Raw genomic sequence first — 19,101 nt, 5'->3', positions numbered from 1 at the left:
ATCCCAGACACCCCCATACAGGACTGTACCCCCATATAATGATCCTGGATACCCCCATACAGGACTGTACCCCCATATAATGATCCCTTATGCCCCCATACAGGACAGTGCCCCCATATAATGATCCCTGACGCCCCCATACAGGACAGTGCCCCCATATAACGATCCCAGACACCCCCATACAGGACTGTACCCCCATATAATGATCCCTTATGCCCCCATACAGGACAGTGCCCCCATATAATGATCCCGGACACCCCCATACAGGACAGTGCCCCCATATAACGATCCCAGACACCCCCATACAGGACTGTACCCCCATATAATGATCCCGGACACCCCCATACAGGACAGTGCCGCCATATAATGATCCCGGACACCCCCATACAGGACAGTGCCCCCATATAATGATCCCAGACACCCCCATACAGGAATGTACCCCCATATAATGATCCCGGACACCCCCATACAGGACAGTGCCGCCATATAATGATCCCGGACACCCCCATACAGGACAGTGCCCCCATATAATGATCCCTGACGCCCCCATACAGGACAGTGCCCCCATATAATGATCCCAGACACCCCCATACAGGACTGTACCCCCATATAATGATCCCTGACGCCCCCATACAGGACAGTGCTCCCCATATAATGATCCCTTATGCCCCCATACAGGACAGTGCCGCCATATAATGACCCTGGGTGCCCCCATACAGGACAGTGCCCCCATATAATGACCCTGGGTGCCCCCATACAGGACAGTGCCCCCATATAATGACCCTGGGTGCCCCCATACAGGACAGTGCCCCCATATAATGATACCTTATGCCCCCATACAGGACAGTGCCCCCATATAATGATCCCGGATACCCCCATCCAGGACTGTACCCCGATATAATGATCCCTGACGCCCCCATACAGGACAGTGCCCCCATATAATGATCCCTGACGCCCCCATACAGGACAGTGCCCCCATATAATGATCCCTTATGCCCCCATACAGGACAGTGCCCCCATATAATGATCCCGGACACCCCCATACAGGACAGTGCCCCCCATATAATGATCCCAGACACCCCCATACAGGACAGTGCCCCCATATAATGATCCCTTATGCCCCCATACAGGACAGTGCCCCCATATAATGATCCCGGACACCCCCATACAGGACAGTGCCCCCATATAATGATCCCTTATGCCCCCATACAGGACAGTGCCCCCATATAATGATCCCTGACGCCCCCATACAGGACAGTGCCCCCATATAATGATCCCAGACACCCCCATACAGGACTGTACCCCCATATAATGATCCCGGACACCCCCATACAGGACAGTGCCCCCATATAATGTTCCCGGATACCCCCATACAGGACAGTGCCCCCATATAACGATCCCAGACACCCCCATACAGGACTGTACCCCCCATATAATGATCCCTGACGCCCCCATACAGGACAGTGCCCCCATATAATGATCCCAGACACCCCCATACAGGACTGTACCCCCATATAATGATCCCTTATGCCCCCATACAGGACAGTGCTACCATATAATGTTCCCGGATGCCCCCATACAGGACAGTGCCGCCATATAATGATCCCTGACGCCCCCATACAGGACAGTGCCCCCATATAATGATCCCTGACGCCCCCATACAGGACTGTACCCCCATATAATGATCCTGGATACCCCCATACAGGACAGTGCCCCCATATAACGATCCCAGACACCCCCATACAGGACAGTGCCCCCATATAACGATCCCAGACACCCCCATACAGGACTGTACCCCCATATAATGATCCCAGACACCCCCATACAGGACTGTACCCCCATATAATGATCCCTGACGCCCCCATACAGGACAGTGCCACCATATAATGATCCCAGACACCCCCATACAGGACTGTACCCCCATATAATGATCCCTGACGCCCCCATACAGGACAGTGCCCCCATATAATGATCCCGGACACCCCCATACAGGACAGTGCCCCCATATAATGATCCCTGACGCCCCCATACAGGACAGTGCCCCCATATAATGATCCCGGACACCCCCATACAGGACTGTACCCCCATATAATGATCCCGGACACCCCCATACAGGACAGTGCCCCCATATAATGATCCCAGACACCCCCATACAGGACTGTACCCCCATATAATGATCCCTGACGCCCCCATACAGGACAGTGCCCCCATATAATGATCCCGGATACCCCCATACAGGACAGTGCTCCCCATATAATGATCCCAGACACCCCCATACAGGACAGTGCCCCCATATAATGATCCCTTATGCCCCCATACAGGACAGTGCCGCCATATAATGATCCCGGATACCCCCATACAGGACAGTGCCCCCGGATGCCCCCATACAGGACAGTGCCCCCATATAATGATCCCGGATACCCCCATACAGGACTGTACCCCCATATAATGATCCCTGACGCCCCCATACAGGACAGTGCCGCCATATAATGATCCCGGACACCCCCATACAGGACAGTGCCCCATATAATGATCCCGGACACCCCCATACAGGACAGTGCCCCCATATAATGATCCCAGACACCCCCATACAGGACAGTGCCCCCATATAATGATCCCTTATGCCCCCATACAGGACAGTGCCCCCATATAATGATCCCGGACACCCCCATACAGGACAGTACCCCCCATATAATGATCCCAGACACCCCCATACAGGACAGTGCCCCCATATAATGATCCCTTATGCCCCCATACAGGACAGTGCCCCCATATAATGATCCCGGATACCCCCATACAGGACAGTGCCCCCGGATGCTCCCTACAGGACAGTGCCCCCATATAATGATCCCGGACACCCCCATACAGGACAGTGCCCCCATATAATGATCCCGGACACCCCCATACAGGACAGTGCCCCCATATAATGATCCCGGACACCCCCATACAGGACAGTGCCCCCATATAATGATCCCGGACACCCCCATACAGGACAGTGCCCCCTTATTCCTCATATAATATCTATAATCTGGGGGATAACACCTGTCACCCAGCTTTCCTAGAGTCTTGAATGGCGAGTCTACCCAGTCCTGCAGCCCCACCCCATTGCAGGTCACTTTGGCTGTACCCAGCTTTCCCAGAAATAGATTTAATTACCGGGTCAGTTTCATAAGATAACACACGGATAATGACCCAGCTTTCCCAGAAGCAGATGGTATTGTCAGTGTGTCCCCCTCCCCGAGGTCTGCGCCAGGCTCGCTCCATATTTCATGCGGCGCCTCCTGATGTTTCTTTTATCAGGGTCTTATGAATTTTTCCCCGTCTTCCAGGAGAGCGCGGGCGAGGGTCCGGCCTGTCCCAGATCAGAGCTCAGCCATTACTCTCTGTGCGCAGCCACTGGACAGATCCCAAGGTCACCCAGCTTTCCCAGGAACAGATAGAACTAGTATATGACTGCGTATCCTAAGCCAGGAGAGGAGACTTGTAGGTGTTTGCCCTTGGAGTGTGACTTGTAGAGTTGAGCAGGAGGTCGCCATCTTGGGTTATCTCCCCTGACATTCCCGGGGGGCAGCGGACGAAGATTAATTCATATTCACAGTTAATTGGGAAGTTTATGGAGCGCGGACACTTGTGACCGCCCCGGGTCTGCATCACAAATTAACCGCTCTCGCCCCGCGCCCGGAAATGCGTCCTTCACAGTCGTACCCTGTACGTGGCGGCCCCTGCTCACAGCTGAGAGCTTGTTACAATTGTATCCAGTATTGGAAACAATTGTATCCAATGTCATCCAGTCTAGACAATGCTCTGTGAGCTCAACACTTCAGCAACAGGTAGGCCGAGCTCACACCAGCGCCGAAACTCTGAATGTGAAGAGAAAAGCGCTGCAGGCAAGATTAGAGAATGCAGCTCTGGATGTGACTGGAGTATAAACCATGACAACGCAGTAGATCAGTGAATGCAGCTCTGGATGTGACTGGAGGATAAACCATAAAAACACAGTAGATCAGTGAATGCAGCTCTGGCTGTGACTAGAGTATGACATGACAGTAGTGGATGTGAGGAGTATAATGTAACACCATATCAGCAGATTCTGGCCCTGTAGGATTGCAGCACGTTTTCTGTACAGATGATGTGACGGTCGCTGTATCCTCCGCACCTGCCGAATCCTCTGATGCTTTGTATGTGACACAGGATTTGCTGATTCTAGAATATTCTATTAGTCACTGACTCAGGACTAGAAGCAGAAGAGACTTGTTCTAGATGTCATCATTATAACCAGCTGCTGCCCGGGGCGTCAGACAGGAGGTGACACAGATAGGGCTGATTCCCACAATATAACGCGGCGCTCATTCTGACACTTATACACATGTCAGAGTCAGCGCTTCAAAACAGAATCCCATTGTCTTCAATGGGTTCCGTCTTATGCGTCCTACACATTGAAGTCAATGGGATCCTGTTTTGAAGCGCTGACTCTGACACATGAATACGTGTCAGAATGAGCGCCGCGTTACATCGTGGGAACGAGCCCATCTACGACTATAAGAGAGGCTACTATATACAGTATACGGTATATATCTCTAGCATTAGGCACCTGTGTAATCCCATTACTTCGGGGTAAGATATTGATCGTTGTGGGGTCTGTCTTGTCTATATAGGATTTCTTCTCAGCAAACAATCATTAGACAATACAATTATCCTAACAGAGTCATCGCTCCGCTCTGAGCGCCCACAATGTCCGCCACCTGACACTTGTCTTTTTATCCATACTGCAGAATGAATTCTCTATACGTTCCTGGCCGGGGAAGTAAATCCCTATAATCTATGGTCCAGGGTTGGATTAGATGATGCTTTGTGTGGTTGGTGCTGTGTAGGTGCATGAACATCATACTGAGCAGTTCTTATATTTAAAGGGACGGTTTTAACACCCTGTTTGCCATAATGGAGAGGTTGGTTGTCACCGGTATAGAGGTCATCTAAGGACAAGCCTGTGTTACCTTTAAGCACTGTCAATCAGGTCATAAAAGTGAATTACCTTGTTGTCCGACCTTTGTCGTTCTTACCTTTGCCAAGAAGAAGTCGCCTGAAATCCTCCATTTCCGCCAGACACTACAATGAGCATGTGATGTTTTTCTCCATAGGATTGAATGAGAGTGTAGGAAACAGGTAATTGACCTCACTTGGCTACGTGCGGCCGTCCTATTAATCTTGATAAAGCGACTGCGCACACCTGTCTGGCTCCATGGCCAGGAATGAGGATCTCGGGCTGCTCACTTTTGGCAATAGTCCTGGCCACGATTGAACATTTCTAATGAAGATTAAGAATCGAAAGCGAAAGAAAGGAGAAGAATTTCAATAACAGCAATGAGGTAGAGACCCGGAGGCGCATGGTCCTAATGATCGAGGTCCCAGGTCTAAGACTATGGGCCAAATATCTGAAGAATGATTCCACCGAATAACAAGGACCAGGAGACAAATGGTCTCTCAAAACCAGGAATGAAATAATGGACTGAAGCAGAACAGGACTATGTTGATGAGGATGAGGACCTGGAATAATATGAATGAGTCTAGTGAGGGATGAGGACCTGGAATAATATGAATGAGTCTAGTGAGGGATGAGGACCTGGAATAATATGAATGAGTCTAGTGAGGGATGAGGACCAGGAATAATATGAATGAGTCTAGTGAGGGATGAGGACCTGGAATAATATGAATGAGTCTAGTGAGGGATGAAGACCTGGCATAATATGAATGAGTCTAGTAAAGGATGAAGACCTGGAATAATATGAATGAGTCTAGTGAGGGATGAGGACCTGGAATAATATGAATGAGTCTAGTGAGGGATGAAGACCTGGCATAATATGAATGAGTCTAGTAAAGGATGAAGACCTGGAATAATATGAATGAGTCTAGTGAGGGATGAGGACCAGGAATAATATGAATGAGTCTAGTGAGGGATGAGGACCTGGAATAATATGAATGAGTCTAGTGAGGGATGAGGACCTGGAATAATATGAATGAGTCTAGTGAGGGATGAGGACCAGGAATAATATGAATGAGTCTAGTGAAGGATGAGGACCTGGCATAATATGAATGAGTCTAGTGAGGGATGAGGACCAGGAATAATATGAATGAGTCTAGTGAGGGATGAGGACCTGGAATAATATGAATGAGTCTAGTGAGGGATGAGGACCTGGCATAATATGAATGAGTCTAGTGAGGGATGAGGACCAGGAATAATATGAATGAGTCTAGTGAGGGATGAGGACCTGGAATAATATGAATGAGTCTAGTGAGGGATGAGGACCAGGAATAATATGAATGAGTCTAGTGAGGGATGAGGACCTGGAATAATATGAATGAGTCTAGTGAGGGATGAAGACCTGGCATAATATGAATGAGTCTAGTAAAGGATGAAGACCTGGCATAATATGAATGAGTCTAGTGAGGGATGAGGACCAGGAATAATATGAATGAGTCTAGTGAGGGATGAGGACCAGGAATAATATGAATGAGTCTAGTGAGGGATGAGGACCTGGAATAATATGAATGAGTCTAGTGAGGGATGAGGACCTGGAATAATATGAATGAGTCTAGTGAGGGATGAGGACCAGGAATAATATGAATGAGTCTAGTAAAGGATGAGGACCTGGAATAATATGAATGAGTCTAGTGAGGGATGAGGACCAGGAATAATATGAATGAGTCTAGTGAGGGATGAGGACCTGGAATAATATGAATGAGTCTAGTGAGGGATGAGGACCAGGAATAATATGAATGAGTCTAGTGAGGGATGAGGACCAGGAATAATATGAATGAGTCTAGTGAAGGATGAGGACCTGGCATAATATGAATGAGTCTAGTGAGGGATGAGGACCTGGAATAATATGAATGAGTCTAGTAAAGGATGAGGACCTGGAATAATATGAATGAGTCTAGTGAGGGATGAGGACCTGCAATAATATGAATGAGTCTAGTGAGGGATGAGGACCAGGAATAATATGAATGAGTCTAGTGAGGGATGAGGACCTGGAATAATATGAATGAGTCTAGTAAAGGATGAGGACCTGGAATAATATGAATGAGTCTAGTGAGGGATGAGGACCTGGAATAATATGAATGAGTCTAGTGAAGGATGAGGACCTGGAATAATATGAATGAGTCTAGTGAGGGATGAAGACCAGGAATAATATGAATGAGTCTAGTGAGGGATGAGGACCTGGAATAATATGAATGAGTCTAGTGAGGGATGAGGACCTGCAATAATATGAATGAGTCTAGTGAGGGATGAGGACCAGGAATAATATGAATGAGTCTAGTAAAGGATGAGGACCAGGAATAATATGAATGAGTCTAGTGAGGGATGAGGACCTGGAATAATATGAATGAGTCTAGTGAAGGATGAGGACCTGGAATAATATGAATGAGTCTAGTGAGGGATGAGGACCTGGAATAATATGAATGAGTCTAGTGAGGGATGAGGACCTGGAATAATATGAATGAGTCTAGTGAGGGATGAGGACCTGGAATAATATGAATGAGTCTAGTGAGGGATGAGGACCTGGAATAATATGAATGAGTCTAGTGAGGGATGAGGACCTGGAATAATATGAATGAGTCTAGTAAAGGATGAGGACCTGGAATAATATGAATGAGTCTAGTGAGGGATGAGGACCTGGAATGATATGAATGAATCTAGTGAGGGATGAGGACCTGGATTAATATGAATGAGTCTAGTGAGGGATGAGGACCTGGAATAATATGAATGAGTCTAGTGAGGGATGAAGACCTGGAATAATATGAATGAGTCTAGTGAGGGATGAAGACCTGGAATAATATGAATGAGTCTAGTGAGGGATGAGGACCTGGAATAATATGAATGAGTCTAGTGAAGGATGAGGACCTGGAATAATATGAATGAGTCTAGTGAAGGATGAGGACCTGGAATAATATGAATGAGTCTAGTGAGGGATGAAGACCTGGAATAATATGAATGAGTCTAGTGAGGGATGAGGACCTGGAATAATATGAATGAGTCTAGTGAGGGATGAGGACCTGGAATAATATGAATGAGTCTAGTGAGGGATGAAGACCTGGAATAATATGAATGAGTCTAGTGAGGGATGAGGACCTGGAATAATATGAATGAGTCTAGTGAGGGATGAGGACCTGGAATAATATGAATGAGTCTAGTGAAGGATGAGGACCTGGAATAATATGAATGAGTCTAGTGAGGGATGAGGACCTGGATTAATATGAATGAGTCTAGTGAGGGATGAGGACCTGGAATAATATGAATGAGTCTAGTGAGGGATGAGGACCTGGATTAATATGAATGAGTCTAGTGAGGGATGAGGACCTGGAATAATATGAATGAGTCTAGTGAGGGATGAGGACCTGGAATAATATGAATGAGTCTAGTGAGGGATGAGGACCTGGAATAATATGAATGAGTCTAGTGAGGGATGAAGACTTGGAATAAGAGGAATGAATCTCATGAAGGATGAAGACCTGGAATAACATAAAAGAGAATAGTGAAGTATATGAGCTAGGAAGGAGGTGAATAAAACTAATTGAGATTGACAACCAGGGTGGAGACAAATGAGTCTAGTGGTGAATGAAAGCTAGGAATGAGGTGAATGAGTCTAGTGATAATATGAATGAGTCTAATGAAGGACGTGCACAAGGAATGTGGACAATAAATGTAGTGAAGGCTGAGGACCAAGAATGGGATAAATGAGTCTAGTGAAGAAGGAATGTGAGGAGTTAATTGAATTAGTCTAGTGAAGAATGAGGAAGATACAAGATTAATGATTTTAGTGAAGAATGAAAACGGGATGAATGGTTCTGATGAAGGAAGAGGGCGACACTGAAATCAATAAATCATGAAGAATGAGGAACAGGAATAAGATGAATGAGTCTACTGCAGAATGTGTACTAGGAATGAGTTTAGTGAAGGAGGAGGACCAGAATGAGATGAATGTGTGAAGTGAAGGAGGAGGACCAGAATGAGATGAATGTGTGAAGTGAAGAATTAGGAGCAGGAATGAGAGGAATCAATATAGTGATGTATGAAGTACAGGAATGAAAGAAATGAGTTTAGTGAAGAATGAAGACCAGGAATAAGATGAATGAATCTAGAGAAGAATGAAGACTAGAAATAAAATGAATGAGTCTAGTGAATGATGAGGACCAGGAATAAGATGAATGAGTCTAGTGAAGAATGAAGACCAGGAATAAGATGAATGAGTCTAGAGAAGAATAAAGACTAGGAATGAAATGAATGAGTCTAGTGAATGATGAGGACCAGGGATAATGTGAATGAGTCTAACGAAGAACGAAGACCAGGACTAAACTTAATGAGCCTTGTGGAAGATCCGAAACAGGAGTATGATGAATGATGAGGATTAGGAATGAGATCTAGTAAAGGTTGCAGACCATGAATGAGTCTAGTTATTAGTCTAGTGTAGGATGAGCGCCGGTAGTGGAATGAATGAATGGGTCCAGTGACGAATGAAGTTAATATATGCGATGAAGGATGTAGACCATGAAAAACATGACAGAGTCTAGTGAAGGGCGAGGACCATGAATGAGAAGGATGAGCACCAGTAATGGGATGAATGAGGAAAGTGAATGAGATGAATGGTCCCACTGAAGGGTCTCATTGATGAGAGCGGGCTAAGTGCATTGAACTCTGTAGCATTTCCACTAGCGAGTTACCACTAATTAGTTCCATCTCATTTACTTCCACTCATCCTTATTAGTTGCTGCCTCCCTATGGCAGAGTAATTACTTTAATCTAATTAGCACAATGCTTCCAATTCTGATGTCATAGCGACAATTAATTAACTCATTCCACAGCCAGGGGGCAGCGACGTTCATCATCTCCTCACTCCGTCTGTGGCAGCGCATGTGAATGTGACGGTCCCTTCATCAGCCCATAGTTCAGGTCCAGTGATAGCCACACACTGGTGATCCGTGTTCCAATCAGATTGCACAGATTTGATTGCATGATGATATTGTGAGATGTTGGGTGTAGCGGTTGCTCCTTGTCGTCCTATTCTCACATGTGGCTGTTAATCCCTATCAGAGCACAGATGATAATCCAGCATAGAGGCGGCCGACCGGGGGAGATGTGGATGGGATTACAGCGCTGATCACTTCTCCTGGGCCTATCAGTTATTATCTGCCGGTAAATCCTGTTACATGGGATTGTATCCGCCTGCGCCGATGGCCGCCCCCCTGTACTGAGGACACCCAGACCATGGGGGGGGGGGGGGGGCAAAACTCAGCGCAGGTCCATTAGATTACACAGTAGGTTACATAAATCCTGTGCAATGAGAAAATCATTCATGTCCATTATAGATCTAGATCAGTGCCCCTCCGATACACACAGGCCTCCCAAATGGCTGTATAAGTCTCCACACCCCTAATAGGGGGTCTCTCCTTATAGAGTGACATTATCCCCATAATCTGGTCTCTCAGCCTCTCACTTCTACCAAGTCAGTTCTCTCTACGCTGCGCTGACGAGGTCCAACCAGACCGAAACCGCCGTCCGTAGCTGAGACACTGACTTGGTAAAAATCCCACATTATGCAGTAAAGGCTTCTAGGAAAGTCGGGCATGATGTTCAGGGCGCTTCCTATAGAGGGCGGCATAACAGAGGCACTGTCTCACTATTTACATCTTGGAAGACAGATTTGCATATTTTTCCCATGATCCCTTACAGTGGAGCGACTATGGCTGTATAAGTCTCCACACAAATGATAGGTGATCTGTCCCTATAGAGTGACATTATCACCATACAATTCTCTCATCATAGATGTTCTCCCTATGTTCTTCTCCGTCTGACCCAGAGCACCATGGAGAATACTCCTGAAGCCACCCTATAGCAACACAAATAATCAGAGCCAGGCTACAGATATACAGTATAGCAACTGTTACTGGATTCTACAAGGTTTCATATTCCGACAACAACAGTTATATTCTTATACATAGGAGCAGTATTATAGTAGTTATATTCTTGTACATAGGAGTAGTATTATAGTAGTTATATTCTTGTACATAGGAGTAGTATTATAGTAGTTATATTCTTGTACATAGGAGCAGTATTATAGTAGTTATATTCTTGTACATAGGAGTAGTATTATAGTAGTTATATTCTTGTACATAGGAGTAGTATTATAGTAGTTATATTCTTGTACATAAGGGCAGTATTATAGTAGTTATATTCTTGTACATAGGAGTAGTATTATAGTAGTTATATTCTTGTACATAGGAGTAGTATATAGTAGTTATATTCTTATACATAGGAGTAGTATTATAGTAGTTATATTCTTGTACATAGGAGCAGTATTATAGTAGTTATATTCTTATACATAGGAGCAGTATTATAGTAGTTATATTCTTGTACATAGGAGCAGTATTATAGTAGTTATATTCTTATACATAGGAGGTAGTATTATAGTAGTTATATTCTTGTACATAGGAGCAGTATTATAGTAGTTATATTCTTATACATAGGAGGTAGTATTATAGTAGTTATATTCTTGTACATAGGAGTAGTATTATAGTAGTTATATTCTTATACATAGGAGGTAGTATTATAGTAGTTATATTCTTGTACATAGGAGCAGTATTATAGTAGTTATATTCTTGTACATAGGAGTAGTATTATAGTAGTTATATTCTTATACATAGGAGTAGTATTATAGTAGTTATATTCTTATACATAGGAGCAGTATTATAGTAGTTATATTCTTGTACATAGGAGTAGGATTATAGTAGTTATATTCTTGTACATAGGAGTAGTATTATAGTAGTTATATTCTTGTACATAGGAGCAGTATTATAGTAGTTATATTCTTGTACATAGGAGTAGTATTATAGTAGTTATATTCTTATACATAGGAGTAGTATTATAGTAGTTATATTCTTATACATAGGAGCAGTATTATAGTAGTTATATTCTTGTACATAGGAGTAGGATTATAGTAGTTATATTCTTATACATAGGAGCAGTATTATAGTAGGTATATTCTTGTACATAGGAGTAGTATTATAGTAGTTATATTCTTGTACATAGGAGTAGTATTATAGTAGTTATATTCTTGTACATAGGAGTAGTATTATAGTAGTTATATTCTTATACATAGGAGTAGTATTATAGTAGTTATATTCTTGTACATAGGAGTAGTATTATAGTAGTTATATTCTTATACATAGGAGTAGTATTATAGTAGTTATATTCTTATACATAGGAGCAGTATTATAGTAGTTATATTCTTGTACATAGGAGTAGTATTATAGTAGTTATATTCTTGTACATAGGAGCAGTATTATAGTAGTTATATTCTTATACATAGGAGTAGTATTATAGTAGTTATATTCCTGTACATAGGAGTAGTATTATAGTAGTTATATTCTTGTACATAGGGGTAGTATTATAGTAGTTATATTCTTGTACATAGTAGTATTATAGTAGTTATATTCTTGTACATAGGAGTAGTATTATAGTAGTTATATCCTTGTACATAGGAGTAGTATTATAGTAGTTATATTCTTGTACATAGGAGTAGTATTATAGTAGTTATATTCCTGTACATAGGAGTAGTATTATAGTAGATATATTCTTGTACATAGGAGGTAGTATTATAGTAGTTATATTCTTGTACATAGGAGTAGTATTATAGTAGTTATATTCTTGTACATAGGAGTAGTAATATAGTAGTTATATTCTTGTACATAGGAGTAGTATTATAGTAGTTATATTCTTATACATAGGAGTAGTATTATAGTAGTTATATTCTTATACATAGGAGCAGTATTATAGTAGTTATATTCTTGTACATAGGAGTAGTATTATAGTAGTTATATTCTTGTACATAGGAGCAGTATTATAGTAGTTATATTCTTGTACATAGGAGTAGTATTATAGTAGTTATATTCTTGTACATAGGAGGTAGTATTATAGTAGTTATATTCTTGTACATAGGAGCAGTATTATAGTAGTTATATTCTTGTACATAGGAGTAGTATTATAGTAGTTATATTCTTGTACATAGGAGTAGTATTATAGTAGTTATATTCTTATACATAGGAGTAGTATTATAGTAGTTATATTCTTGTACATAGGAGGTAGTATTATAGTAGTTATATTCCTGTACATAGGAGTAGTATTATAGTAGATATATTCTTGTACATAGGAGGTAGTATTATAGTAGATATATTCTTGTACATAGGAGTAGTATTATAGTAGTTATATTCTTGTACATAGGAGGTAGTATTATAGTAGATATATTCTTGTACATAGGAGTAGTATTATAGTAGTTATATTCTTGTACATAGGAGTAGTATTATAGTAGTTATATTCTTGTACATAGGAGTAGTATTATAGTAGTTATATTCTTGTACATAGTAGTATTATAGTAGTTATATTCTTGTACATAGGAGTAGTATTATAGTAGTTATATTCTTGTACATAGGAGTAGTATTATAGTAGTTATATTCTTGTACATAGGAGTAGTATTATAGTAGTTATATTCTTGTACATAGGAGGTAGTATTATAGTAGTTATATTCTTGTACATAGGAGGTAGTATTATAGTAGTTATATTCTTGTACATAGGAGCAGTATTATAGTAGTTATATCCTTGTACATAGGAGTAGTATTATAGTAGTTATATTCTTATACATAGGAGTAGTATTATAGTAGTTATATTCCTGTACATAGGAGTAGTATTATAGTAGATATATTCTTGTACATAGGAGGTAGTATTATAGTAGATATATTCTTGTACATAGGAGTAGTATTATAGTAGTTATATTCTTGTACATAGGAGGTAGTATTATAGTAGTTATATTCTTGTACATAGGAGCAGTATTATAGTAGTTATATTCTTGTACATAGGAGCAGTATTATAGTAGTTATATTCTTGTACATAGGAGCAGTATTATAGTAGTTATATTCTTGTATATAGGAGCAGTATTATAGTAGTTATATACTTGTACATAGGAGCAGTATTATAGTAGTTATATTCTTGTACATAGGAGCAGTATTATAGTAGTTATATTCTTGTATATAGGAGCAGTATTATAGTAGTTATATTCTTGTACATAGGAGGTAGTATTATAGTAGTTATATTCTTGTACATAGGAGGTAGTATTATAGTAGTTATATTCTTGTACATAGTAGTAGTATTATAGTAGTTATATTCTTGTATATAGGAGTAGTATTATAGTAGTTATATTCTTGTACATAGTAGTAGTATTATAGTAGTTATATTCTTGTACATAGGAGCAGTATTATAGTAGTTACGTTCTTGTTTTGGTCTATGGGGGGCAGTATTATAGCAATTACTAGTTAATGTATTTCGATAGTATTATAGCAGCAGTTGTTTCTTTATCAGGTATATACACTTGTCAGGATCTGGTCATTACTATCCACTCCTTTTCTTACACTCTTTTCCTCAGTAGGGGGCAGTACAGAGCATATAACTCCTTCCTAGGTTAAAAGAACATAGTCACTGCCATAATAAATAGTTGTCTTGCTCTTTCCCTGTGTTATATATTGTGTCTGTATTTTTGGCGGAGATGTAGAGAACCTCCAGATTTGTCTCCTGGTCGGCGTGGTGCTGATATTCTCTGCGCTGCTTTTACTTTAGGAATCTTGTTAAGCTGAGTCTGGAAGAATGTGAATCCCCTTTGCTTTATATATGTGCGACAGCTGCTGTGAGCATTTCAAGGAGGGCAGACAAGTGTTTCATTATAGCCCGGGGCAGAGGGAGGACTACAAGTCTCAGGAGAGCTGGCTGGCATATCACACTATGTATATACTAAATATGTAACTATATCTATGGCTGAAGCGTTACCATTGGCTTGTGGGGTCCCTTTATGAAGATAGCCTTGTAGCATGGAAATCCAGGTTCAGTCTATGCCTTTACTTTGTCGTATCTATATACACACACACACCATATACATACAGTCCATACATGTAGTATATACAAACAGTCCATATATACAGCGTATCAATACAGTCCATATGCGTAGTATATACATACAATCCATATATACAGTGTATCCATACAGTCCGTATACACACAGTATACACACAGTAATATCAGAATTACTACTTTTGCAGCAGTTGTTTCTTTCTGTCCCTCTCTGTGACTTTGGGTTGCCTAGCACCTGCTTGTTATCCTGTCTGGGTGACTACTTTGGGAGACAGGCAGCTACTGAAATAGTAAGTGTATCAATGACAGTGCCCCTAGTGGCCATAGTATGATATAACACCCTTATAATGGAGGTTTGGGGTGACATAGGACATACTTTTATAGGGTCACACCTAAGAAACATCCTTGTATACAAGTCACCTCACTACTGATTCCTTACACAGATAAGACTGGGTGGAGACACATTGGTCTCCATATCGTCACCCAGCTTTTCCAGGCACAGACACCTAAATACAGCTTCTACCAGTTGAGAGAAGAGGACGAGTGTAGACTGTAGTGAGTTTTGGGGAGACGTTGTGTAATGGCGCTCCAGTGCATGTCCTCGCTGGTGACAATGTAGGTCAGGTTCAATGTAAGGTCCCTGTAAGGAGGCTGAGCCCCGAGCGCACACAGATGGGACCCTGCACCGGGCAGCGTGTCATCCGCCTCTTTCCTGTACACAACTTCATAGGAAGCCTGTGCGCTCAGCCAGGGCTTCACCTTCATTTCCTCTCCCTGCTTTGCTGTCACATCCAGTCACTCAAACCCATGGACTCGACACGTCCGTGACAGCAGCTGCCAGGAGACGCCGATGATGATGATGATGGGCTGCGGAGCCTCCATAGACCTTCAGGTAACTTTGTCTTCTGTGGTGAAGTCCTGGGAGGTCGGGGGACCATGGGGGACCCGGCTGCCCTCGCCCCCAGTGCAGATGCCCAGTGATACATTGTTACCATTGTCTTCTGCTTTGTATCTTCTGATTGTTTTGGGCTTTTTTTTATGTCTCTCTTGTTATTTTGGATCCCTGGGGTCATCTCTGGGGTCATCGCTTCTACCCCGATCGGCTCCGGAGTTGGAGTAACAGATAACGTAGGACTTTGCTTGTGATGGATCTTGTATAGAGGAGACGTCCTTAATGTTTTTGGCTGTTTAGAAAATGTTATGTCTTATTAGATATTGAGTAACCTTCTGCTGCGTGAGCAGGACTTGTCACCAGGCACAATCTCTTGTATATCACACCTGGTGGTCGGACACGACTGATAGAAGAGGTCAGCCATATGTCAGAGGACACAAGGTGAAACCTCAGTCCATGTTATAGAGACTTGTAAGAGGGATGGATTGTGTATTACATGTGTTATATGGAGGGATTGTGTATTATATGTGTTATATGGAGGGATATGGTGGTTATTCTGCAGTCCTGGACATCACTCGTCTCTCCTGACCCCATAAGGTCACCTCAGGACCTGATATATCTGAACTTTACTTACCTGATAAACACTTTAAAATCTGAAATCCCATTCCTCGAGACCCAAAAACATGCTCAGCAATCTACACCATAAATCCTAACCTGAGAGTAACCATTCAAGGTCTAAACCCGACCACAAGTCCAGACCTCAGGACTCAAGAACCAACCTGAAACAAAGCATGGAAAAAAACAAGACACACTGGAACCCTGAAGACCCCGAAGCCCTCACCTTACATCTCTCATCTAAAAGTGGCCATTTAAGATCCAAACTCTCAAATGTAAGTGACCATTTTAGTTCCAAAGTCAACCAGAAGTCCAACCTCAAGGCTCAAACCCAACCTGAGACTCATAACTAAAGTCCCAAAACAAAACCTGAAACCCTCCTGTAAGAATTCAATGATTTACCCAGAAACACATATAAGATAAGATAAGATAAGATAATCCTTTATTATTAAACCTCTAATGTGCAAGTGACTGTTTAAGATCAAAGCCCAAACCTCAAGACCAACTCTGTAGCCCATTCCTCCATACTTAAAACCCAATCTGAAACCCATATCTCAAGACCCCAAAACTTACCTTAGAGCTCTGACCTTAAAACCTTTACTGAAATCTCTAACCTGAAAATGACCATTTAAGATCCAAACCCAAGCAGATGCCCGAAATTCCCAGCACAGCCTGAACTTCAGTCCTCATGTTCCAAATCCCAGCCACAAATCCACTCTCAAAGAGTCAAAACCTCACCTGACCCTTCACCCTAAGACCCAAAATCCGATATAAAAACTAAATCTTGCAACCCAAAAATTTTGAGACTCTCACTTTAAAATTCAAGATTGTTCAAGATCCAAACCAACCAGAATGCAAACCTCAACTCCCGAAACCCAACTAGCCCCCCCAACCCAAAATTCATTCTAAAACTTCCATCTCATAATACAACAAGTTTTTCTGGAATCCGCGCCTTAAAACCTTAATTCAAGATCATAGAAGATGCAAACTCAACCAGGATCCCAATCTCAAGACTCAAAACCCGACCCAAAGATGAGACCCCAAAATGTGCCCCCCAAAACCCAGTCCAGAACCGGAAAAGTCAGACCCCATCCAGACTCCTCTGAACCTAAAAACTGGTTTGGAGCCTCGGGGTCTTCAGTCCATGGATGCCGTGCGGGGTCTGTCTGGGCATGACATCAGACCGAGACGTATTGCTCCATTTTCTGTTTGCCTGTTCTTCTTATGGTTATTGATTTCACGTAACGTCCATATATTTGCCAATCTTGTCCATCAGATTTCTAGGGGCCGAGTATGTCGGTCTATCCCATGGACAGTTTATTGATTTCAGTAATCATGTGTAGTACCTCATTTCTCCTGTCGGGGCGCTGCAGGGATATTTAGCATTTATGACAATCCTTATGGCGGATCATAGAGGTCGGTCATGGAGCACTGTGTGATCTAGATCTTGGTGTTACGTTGTTTCTGTTTTCACTTCTGCGCTGTGATTGGTCATTACATTGTATCCAGTTCCTGGGGTCACATGACCTCTGCACCCGCTGTTTCCCTCCCCTGGTGTTTCCCAGGGCTCAGCAGAGTAGCAGACAAATATCAGATCTGACACCTGGATGTTACGTCTGTCCCATAGTTACAGGGACCTGCCAGAATTTACGTCCTGCAGACACAGGGGCCATTATTTCTCCATCGACCCATCGTTGTAGGACAGCGAAACGCGTCATTGCGCCAATACAGCAGATCCCAGCGGCGCGTTTCAGGGCAAGTCTGCCGTCATCTGTGGCATCTGCACTGTATAAACCTGACGATGGAGATCACAGACGGCGCCACATTACAAATAATAACAGGCTGGATATTATATTTAGACATAAACAGGGGGGAGGGGAGGGCACAGAACATTCTAGAGATAAGGACGAAATTCTTCCGTAGTCTCCACCTCGGCCTGTGCGCTGACATATTACAGGTGATAGGTCTCTGCTTGTGTCCCCGTGACAACACTTACTGTCCGTGAGATGTGGACAATCAGTGTTGTCAGAGGGACACTGGGCCTCAAAGTATCCAAGAAGTCTGATATTTTGTTGTTACCTTTCTTGTCTTCAGCCTTTGCTCCTTTTTGGAGTCTTAGGTAGTCTAATATCCTCTTCCAGGCTGCCCGGCCCCTACCTCATGCTTTACACTGCAGCTCTGCTTGTTCTGATTGGCTCCTGTATATCAGCAGCAGCTCTGCCATGCTTTACACTGCAGCTCTGCTTGTTCTGATCGGCTCCTGTGTATGAGCTCTGCCATGCTTTACACTGCAGCTCTGCTTGTTCTGATCGGCTCCTGTGTATGAACAGCAGCTCTGCCATGCTTTACACTGCAGCTCTGCTTGTTCTGATCGGCTCCTGTGTATGAGCTCTGCCATGCTTTACACTGCAGCTCTGCTTATTCTGATCGGCTCCTGTGTATGAGCAGAAGCTCTGCCATGCTTTACACCGCAGCTCTGCTTGTTCTGATCGGCTCCTGTGTATGAGCTCTACCATGCTTTACACTGCAGCTCTGCTTGTTCTGATCGGCTCCTGTGTATGAGCTCTACCATGCTTTACACTGCAGCTCTGCTTGTTCCGATCGGCTCCTGTGTATCGCAGCAGCTCTGCCATGCTTTACACTGCAG

The 19,101-nt window shown here is 42.9% G+C and overlaps 1 protein-coding gene across 4 annotated transcripts in view; it reads left to right on the top strand.

Moving 5' to 3' along the window:
- PDE2A (phosphodiesterase 2A) overlaps nucleotides 1–19,101 on the top strand; it is a 429,321-nt gene that overhangs the window by 184,282 nt on the left and 225,938 nt on the right. The window contains exon 1 of one of the 4 annotated variants that reach the window (XM_075266336.1): nucleotides 15,698–15,839. The exons of the other annotated variants lie outside the window; for them this stretch is intronic. Within the exon in view, the coding sequence (XP_075122437.1) occupies nucleotides 15,798–15,839 (42 nt within the window). The 5' untranslated portion in view covers nucleotides 15,698–15,797. Of the gene's footprint in view, nucleotides 1–15,697; nucleotides 15,840–19,101 lie in introns of those variants that run through there. 4 annotated transcript variants of the gene reach the window in all.

The sequence above is a fragment of the Leptodactylus fuscus genome, chromosome 2 (genome assembly GCF_031893055.1).
Source record: "Leptodactylus fuscus isolate aLepFus1 chromosome 2, aLepFus1.hap2, whole genome shotgun sequence".
NCBI classification, from domain to species: Eukaryota; Metazoa; Chordata; class Amphibia; order Anura; family Leptodactylidae; genus Leptodactylus; species Leptodactylus fuscus.
The sequence above is the reverse complement of the archived record's forward strand: the minus strand, read 5'-3'. Positions and strand labels throughout refer to the sequence as shown.